The 9,747-nt window shown below is 28.3% G+C and overlaps 1 protein-coding gene across 1 annotated transcript; it reads right to left on the bottom strand.

Moving 5' to 3' along the window:
- Positions 1–4,591: 4,591 nt before the first annotated feature.
- LOC107614365 (protein SRG1) lies at positions 4,592–9,210 on the bottom strand. Its single transcript, XM_016316575.3, has 4 exons — positions 8,783–9,210; positions 7,763–8,010; positions 6,122–6,449; positions 4,592–5,048 (listed from the first exon to the last, which is right to left on the bottom strand). Exons 1-4 carry the CDS (start codon positions 9,032–9,034, stop codon positions 4,788–4,790), a joined length of 1,089 nt encoding a protein of 362 aa, XP_016172061.1. The 5' UTR covers positions 9,035–9,210; the 3' UTR covers positions 4,592–4,787.
- Between the last annotated feature and the right edge of the window lie 537 nt (positions 9,211–9,747).

Here is a 9,747-nt window from a genome sequence, read left to right as displayed (position 1 = left end):
ATATTGGGTACGTGGATAAATGGATATGCATGTTATTTAGATAAGATAGTTAATATGTACTTGGAAGTTGCATTCGGAGTCTCTTTTTAAACTGATTCCACTAACATCTGAAATTAGAAACTTCAGTTTATGAATCCAGGATATGAATTTAAATCAATTTTTTTAAAAGTACATTATTTATGAATTCTTAAATTTTAATCAAATTTTAAATTAAATATTCTTTGTTAACTGAATACACAAAGGATTCGATTATTCCACAACGCTTGGACTATTAAATGGTCTTAATAACAAAATATCTTTTTTAAATTTTTTAATAATTATTAAATAATTTTTATTTAATTTTAATTACAAATTAATCCTTCATATACAAGAAGAATTCCATTAGGAAGACAATAAGAAATCTTGACCATATATGTACAATGGGCTAGTTATTTAGCCCAATAAAGATAAATAATAAAAATCCCTCTATAGATTACTCTAAATTCAAAAACTCTCGTTCAACTATTTCACATCAAATTTTAAATTTTAAATTCATCAATTTTAAATTTCAAATTTTTAAAAAATTCAATTAATTATTTCAAAAAAATAACCATCCAAAATCTTAATTTACCAAAACATTTCACTCCAATATCCTCTTCTTTTTCAACTGGCGGTTATCCCACCTTCATCAATAATCATTCCACTTCACCTTCAGCTTGCCATAGGCCACTCACCTTTAGTAAAAATAACTATCCACTCAAGAATAAAAATAATCATTCACATACCTAATGAATTGAACATCCAACATATTTTAATTGTATATAACTAAACACAATCCAGTCAAAATAATCATCTACATAAAAATTAAAATAACCATCCGCATACCTACTAAAATGACCATCATAAATTGACCATTAAATACATTAAAATATCCCATTTACATTAAGAATAAACATCTCATTTACATGAAAAATAAACATCTACATGCATCTTGTCGCCAACAATGTTGCAGCGGCAACAATGACGCTCCTTCTTCTCATCACCACCATTTCCTCATCATCGCAAGACCCACGTCATAATCAGATACCACTTGACTCAGCTCTTTACCCAACTACTCAGCCCACTGCATGATTTTTCCCTTCTGGCCTCTTTGCATTTGGCTTTTACCAGCAGCAGCAGGCCAATGATAATGGCCGAAGGTGCAGCAGCAACATTACCACATGTATCTTGTCGCCGCTATCATGCCTGTCGTTGTTTTGTACCGACGATGCATCTGGCTGAAGGTGCAGAAAATTCTGCTGCCAAACGTTGTTCAGCCACGTCGAAATTGGTTCTCCATCGCCGGCACTAGAGAGAGTTAGCATCTCAGTGCCGTCGCCATCCTTAGACTCGGCGTCTCCCTCCTCACTAAAATCCTTCTATTCGCTGCGGCATTTTCAAGATTTGGTGACCCGATCCGGTGGCTCGTCTGTCTCACCTTCTTCGCCAAGGGATTCATCAAGCCCGGTCTCGAGAACCGCGTCGCGTACCAGTTCGTCTCACTCTTCCGAAGCTCCTTACTGGAGTTAGGGTACAACTTGGTCTTCAGCGAAGCGCTTCTCGCACCGGTGATTCTGTCGGTTTCAGCGGCATCGATGAGAGAGGATGGAGAGGGAGAGAGAGAGAGGGAGAGGGAGACGGTAGAAGGTGTTCGTAACTGTTTGGAATCTTTATTTGCTTTGTATTTAAAATTGGAAATAATTTTATAATTAATTAATTTAATTGTCATTTAATGTTAATTTCAAAAATACTCCCATTGTACACTAATTAAATTGACTCCACATACTTTCTCAATTATAAAATGTAGTCTTTATTTTATAAATTATTATTTTATTATTTATTTATTATGTTTATTAACCATTAAAAATAAAAACAACAACGAAATAGATCTTTCATCAATCGTGACTTCTATACATATTTTGACAATGAATCAATGAATTTTTTATCACTCGACCTGTTACATCTATAAAAAGTAGAGAAATTGTGTTTGTTGGTAATTCAATCGTACAACTAATCACACCACAACATGGATTTTTTCAAAATTCAATCGATTGGAAGTATTACACAATCAATTTAATTACGCTATATAATATGTGTTAGGTGAAAACTCAGGTGAAGTCGACTTCACGTGAAGTTGATATCTGAGAGCCGTTAGATGAAAATTTAGTCAAATCAATCAAATCATGTAACGGCTCTCAGGTATCAACTTCACGTGAAGTCGACTACACCTGAATTTCCCCATTTTTCTTATCATTCGATTGAATTTCACGTGGCAATATAAGTTTTTCCAAAATTCAATCGGTTGGAATTGTTATACATTGCGCTGCGCTATCTATTATGCCATTTCAGAAATGACATTGAGGAATGCTACCTGAAACTCTACGAGTCAAATTGCATTTCAAATTTAGACAAAACTGGTTAAATGAATATATGGCAATTAGTTGTTTGTTTTCTTTCTGAAACTGAGGATTTTCTCATGGGAGACTCCAATGGCTCATTTGTTGTGATTTTTGCAGGTCTTCATATGCACTCATCTCATGGATTTATTGCAAGGGCATTCTTTGACCAAGGTTATTGCTTGTGCATCATAGTGGAGTTTAAGTTTTCAAGGTTTCATCAGCTGAGTCATTGTGAACATAATATCTTTGAAATTTGAATTGTTTCAGTCTCAGCAGATTAGCTTTCATACAATGAGTATACTGAAGCCTGACGATAATTCCACGCCTTGAAGACATTGTATTTTTATATAGCTATCTTTTTCTTAATTCTGCCATTCAGTATGCTAAGAATTACAATAACCATCATATGATCACTTATGCCAACCAACTTAACAGATAAATTTTGCTAACATGCATGTTTACTAAACCTAATAAATGCAATCTCTTTGTCCTCTGGAGACGGAACACTGAACACCAAAATATAAACACTTGAGCATGCATATGTTTCAGTTAGAATAATCTGCACTAAATGATACTATTTGATTCAATCAATTATAATGGTTTTCTTGTGAGTATTGGTTATTGAAATTACTAAGTAAAAATTGAAGTAATTCTGTTTTCTAAGGAGTTTTCAGTAGGGTTAGTTGTATATGGTTTAGTTAATAAAAAAACCAAACCTATTTTTGGATTAGTCAAAAATATAAATTGATTAATTAACTAAATTGATTTTATATGATAAAATTGGTTATAAACTAGTTAAAAAAAATAAAAATTGATTTTTAACCAATTATAAAAATAAAAATCAATTTTAAAAAATAATCAATTTTTTTTTAAAATTGGTTTTTATATAAAAAAATTGGATTTAAAAAAAAAAAAAGTAAGAAATCAGTTTTTAACCGATTACGAATTACTTTTAACTGGTTAAAAACAGTTTTTTACAAAAAAAATCGGTTAACCAATTTAAACACAAAAATTACATAAAACTTGATTTTGATTTTGGTTAACCAATTAAAAACTGATTTTTAAAATTTAGTTTTGATTAACCACTTTTTAATAATATAGATATAATTTTTAAAATTATTTTATTAAATTGGTTAATCAAAATGTGATTATAATTTTTTAATCGGTTAATCACAATTTTTTATGTACCCCTATAGTTTTTCTTTTGCTATTATAATATTGTATGCAGGCTTGTTCCAGGACATGCGCATCATAGCTATGGTATTCTTTTGCTTTAGTAATATAATCTCTATTTTGAAAAACTAATGAAAATAACGTGGGATTTTGGTATCGTCCAGGACTGCACTGTGCACTGCTTGCAGGTGAAATTATGTTATGATCTATATATATTTTTTTCAACTTTCTATATTCTGACGCAAACTACATTGCTCATGCAGGTGTGCCACATGAAATTATAAAAAGAGCTGCAGTTGTGTTCGATGCTGTTGCAAATAACAAGTGTGTTGAAATTACGCCATTATGATTGAATTTATATTGGCTTAATATAATTAAGAAATCGATTGGATATCTGTAGATTGTGATTTCTGTAACTGCGAAATATGATGAACGATGAACAAATTAAAAATCAACGAGATGTATAAAATGATGAACAAAACCTATGAACAAATTGATAATAAAAAAGATTTGATGGATGATTACAATTATAGAATTGAGTAATTGAAATACAAATTGTTGATATATTATGTACCAATTATTAATTTTAGAATTGAAAAAGATAATATTAGAATATCTAAATAAAAATAAAATTGAAAAAAAAACTAAGATAAAATTTTAAAGATAAGATAGATAAATAATAAAATAATAATTTATAAAATAAAAACTAAATTTTAAATTAAATAATAGATAAATAATTAACTTGTAAATAAAATTAAATAAAAATTATTTAATAATTATTAAAAAAATTTTAAAAATATATTTTGTTATTGCATCATTTAATAGTCGAAATATTCTAGGCCATCCAATCCTTTGCCAACTGAATAATTCTCTCGTAAACATGATAATAGCGCGTGAGTAACAGATTCTGAGTTTCTGACTTCACTTGAGTCCAGGTCTCAGCAGCAAGGTTTCCTAGCTTCTAAACTTACTACTAGCTTCTACACTATTTATTCCAAAAATTTAAACAGATACAAATAAGCAGGCTATATCTTTAATTTTAATTTATATTCAAATACAATAATCAGAAAAGGGCTTACTTTTTAAGAATTACAAGCCTTCATTTCATTCAATAATATAATGCAACAGTCCAATAAGGCAACAATCGAGCATTCATTCTTGGAACATTGAAATAGTGAAAATTAATGTTAAAGCCATTCAATCTCGATGCTCTGTTAATATTCTCATAGCATCTATGTAAGATTTTCCATCAAGTTTACGAGCAAATAATCCCTCTAGGTACTCCTTTAATTTGATTGTTTTGAATCGTGGTGGTGTTTCTTTAGTGATCAAACTTGATGCAGGACCTAATGTGGTATCATATCTTGGACTGTAGAATGTAGCAATAGAAAGCCTTTCCTGTTCAGAATTCACCACTGCTCGATGCTCTATACTTCGATATATCCCATTTGTTACAATCTGCATTATTAGTACGTAAATATGCAATCAAAATAACAAGTAAAGAAAAAATAGAAAAGCCATATATATACTCAGTACAAATTCATATACAAAATCCACTTTTTTTTTTTTTTTCAATTTAGAGGTTGGATTTAATTTTAAGTCATACCAAAGTATCACACTTCACATTTGTTATTATTAGTTGTACTGCTTTTTAACTTATATAATATAACACAAAAGTGAAGAATGAGTAGTATTGCTTTGATATATAAGATAAGAGTTATGTTAGGTAATCAATGACTTTCTTGAACAACATGAATAATAGATTCTAAAATTAGCTCAATTCAAATAAAACACACTACATTCCCAAATTACTCACCTAAATCTTAATATTAGAATAACTATCCGTACACATAGTGAATTGAACATCCGATATATTCATTGTTCCTATTATTTAATATTTTTATTGTCTACCTATACTTTTTTATAAGACAAAACAGTTAAGTATAACAAATTAGTCATTTCTCTTAAACCAATGGTCACTTTTTCTATAAATAAAGGTTGAATTACAATTCAAACTCCCCTGCCCCTAAAAAAAGCGTCTTATTTCATGCTTAATCCTTTATTACGTTAAAATACATAAGTAAATTGACTTTTTCTAAATATGTAAATTGACCCTTAATACATTTTTCATGGATTATTATAAAAATTAATTGAACAGACTTATCAAAGGTCGTTAAAATGACATATTTAAGAAGGAAAATATTAAAAGGTGAATACTTTTAGTATATAAAAAAAGAGTTAGTTAGCATTAATTTAAATGTAGAATAAAACTAAAAAAAGAGTATTGATCACCCAGAATTTCTCATTTAAGAGAAAATTCAGGAGGCAGTTTCACATTACCACAAGTTCAAGGGATTAAACATAATTATTATGGGTAAAATTGCATATTGTAAAGTCAAAGGATAGATTTGCCGACATAGACAAGTTTATCAACCAATTTATATATTTTCAAAGCATATAATTAGTTAATTACCTAAAGTTTAATTAGAAAGTGTGAAATATAGTTAATCGTAAAATAAGTATGCATATACCTCCAAGGCATCCCCAATGTTAATAATGAAGGCATTAGGGAGGGGTGTAACAGGAACCCATATGCCATCTTTCTTTATTTGTAGCCCTTCAACTTCACTAACTTGTAGGAGAATGGTTAAACCTCCTCCATCTGAATGTGGTGTGAGACCAATAACCTTCTCTGGCTCAGGACATGGAGGGTAATAATTCATTCTCATGGATTGTATTCCATCTACTTCAAATAACTCTCTCATTTCTTTTTCATCCATATTCAAAGCTATTCCCACTTGTTTAACAATAATATTGCCTATATTTTTCAGCTCCTCTGAGTAAAGTTCTAGAGTCTCTCTGCAGCCCCACAAAAAACCCAAAATCACAATTAACACACATAATATATTTTTTAACCATTTTTTGCTGTTAATTAACCTCCAAATTAAACTATATTAAGTACTATTTACCAAAAAAAAAAACTATATTAAGTAATAAATAATTAAGAAAATATTTACACATAAAATTGTCATTATATAAGGTTATTTTGGTAACTAATTATGTAATAAATTTTTTATGAGTTTAGGTTTCTTAATTAGTGTACAACACTACACCTGATCAAATTATAGTGATAGTTAATTGTATTTAATAGAAAGTTACAAAGTAAATTAATAGTTCTAATAATGAAAAATTTTAAGTATGAACAATATTATAAGTTCATAACTATATATGGAAAGCACAAATTCATTCAAAGATTGAATTAGCTTGACAAAATTATCTAAAACATTTTATAAAACTATCTAAGAATGACCTACTTTGTGTAAATTTATTGAACTATTTTTTTTTATTAATATCAAGTTGTTTACATTATTTATGGTTAAGATTACAAATTTTCAAAATTTTCATGGTTAAATGTAATCCATAAGAGATTTTATCTTTTTGTCAAGATACACCTTTACACCCTAAGGCACACATACAGACACTCCCTTCCCTCCTATATGTTTTATATAACTACTTTCTAGACACACCTGAAATTTGAATCGGTATACTTTTTAAGGGATACATAAATGTAAATGCCACTAAACCAAAAGTCTTATAGTGCATGTAAGGCTAAGGCTGTATATGGTTAAGGTTAACTAAAAAATAAACATGTTTTTGGTTAATCAAATATTTAGTTTAAGTTAATTAATCAAATTGATTTTATATGATAAAATTAATTATTAATTGATTAAAAAATAAAAAATTAATTTTTAACCGATTATAAAAATAAAAATTAATTGAAAAATAACTAGTTTTTATCTAAAAACCCGATTTCTACATAGAAAAAACGATTTTTCCAAAAAAAATAGTTAAAAATTCATTTTTACAAAAAAAAAAAAAAAAAAAACAGTTAACCAATTTAGAACAAGATTTGCATAAAATTTAGTTTTAGTTAACTAATTAAAAATTGATTTTTAAAATTTAGTTTTGATTAACTAATTTTTAATAATATAAATATAATTTTAAAATTATTTTATTAAATTAGTTAACCCAAATTTGGTATGATTTTTTATCCTCTTAACTACATTTTAGATTTTAAATGTACACCCTAAGTGCATCCATAAATAAAATCACATCCAAAATAAATAAATCACATAGATACACACATAATTGACAAATAGAAAGATCGAAACCTGAAAGGAAGAGGAAGGTTTGGAAATAGGTGGGGCAATCTCATGTGAGTTGGAAGAGTGCTCATATAATAAATATCAGCCCAATCAAGTTTTTGGTCTTCACTCACAACAAAAGCTTGTCCAAACCCTTCAACATATTGAGAAGTTTGCCAAAACTTTTTCTTCTCTGACATTGGAAGGTTGAAGAAATCCTTAGTCTCCAACTTTACTTTCTCTATTAAAGAAGGGCTAACTCCATGATTTACCAGCTATATTAACAAATCAAATATAATTAACAGTAAATCCCAGATAAAGCATGAATTGGCATAAAGTTTAAGTGATCCAGGTATCTGAAAACTTCAAACTATACTTGATTACAAATATTTTTTTGGTTAAATTATTCTATTAGTAGATATATTTTTACTAAATTTATAATTAAATTCATACGTTTCAAAAGTTTTTAATTGGGTCCTACATTAATTTTAAATTTGTAATCACTCTTTATCGTTTAAAAAATATATAACTTAATAGAATATATTTAAGTATATTTACTAATAATATGAAATGGATGTAAATATTTTTATAACATTTATTATTAAAAAAGATATAATTACAAATTAAAAATTAATGTAAAAATTCAATTAAAAACTTTTAAAAAATAAAAATTTAATTATAAATTTAAATAAATATAAAAGATAAAAACTTAATTATAAATTTAAATAATTATAAAGACTAAGAAAATAATTTAACCTATTTTTTTCAATTATGAAGAATATAAAGTGGAAATAATATTGAAACGTTTTTTTTTTTTCAAATAATAGATATTATATGAACTGCAGATATATAAATATACGGAAATATTTGATAACGAAAGAAAATCAGCCAAAAACAGTCATAACTTGCCTTATTTAATATTCATTAATTGTTGCGATAATTAATTAATACTAAATAAGACAACTTTTGACTATTTTTTTTTTTTTTTGTCTATCTAACATTACCCATCTTCTATAATATAATAGAAGATTTTGGAGGAAAAAAGACCTGAAAAAATCCCCAATCTTTGCATGCAAGGTGAAACTTAGACAATTCAGAATTCCCATCTTGAGTAGAAAGCAATTTCTGCAAATCAATAACTGGAATCTCAAGAGCAAGATCAGCTCCAGAGATGGCCAAATCTTCATGTTGCTGAGGATGAACGTATCTTTGTGGAACAGTTGAAATTTTGTGTTTGGCTAATTCTTGAACTGATGGCACAAGAATTGAAGTCCCATACGGGTTCTTGATCTCATCCATTGCTCAATATAATCGTGTCCTTGTTGTCAACTCTTAATTGTTTTGAATATATATAATGACAAGCAAATTCAAGCAGCCCTATCTAATTTTTTTATTTTTCTAACATTCACAGTGACAAAGCTAACAACTTGCTTATAGCTTTCAAAAAACGTGAATATTGTCATATGCTCATATCTGAGTGGCTTTCTATCTAGAAGAACTATTACTATTATTATTGGAAAACACGTGTCATAATCCTATATCTGATGGAACTAATAGGTGGTGTTGGTATTTGAATTTGGGAAACCGAAAATTCCAGAAGTTTGAAAAAAAAAAAAATTATTAGTATTTCAGTACTAGATCCAGATGATAGTAATAGTTTGGTAAGACACCTACCTACTCTAGTGCCCCCATCGACTAAAGCAAGGTCGTGTATTTCGGGAAACTGCCAAATTAGGATTAGAATCTAGAAATCTCCTACGATATATACATATGCACAAATATCAATCTCCTACGCATAACAGATTCACTTTCGCACACTCACGCATGTTTAAAGTTTCTATTTACTATTTAGTTATTGGCTATTGCTAAAGTTTTATAGCATATTAAGAGACACTATCTTTTGTTCCTCAATCCAAGTAGAGTTTATTTTGAGGTACTAAGACAGAAATTGAGAGACTAAAATTCAGTATTATATATTTGTTGGTTCGAAGATTGGTATTAAAATTTTTGTC

This window comes from Arachis ipaensis, chromosome B8 (assembly GCF_059453495.1).
Source record: "Arachis ipaensis isolate K30076 ecotype BB chromosome B8, ASM5945349v1, whole genome shotgun sequence".
Classification (NCBI taxonomy): domain Eukaryota; kingdom Viridiplantae; phylum Streptophyta; class Magnoliopsida; order Fabales; family Fabaceae; genus Arachis; species Arachis ipaensis.
Note: the sequence above shows the minus strand (reverse complement) of the source record. Positions and strands in the feature narration are given on the sequence as shown.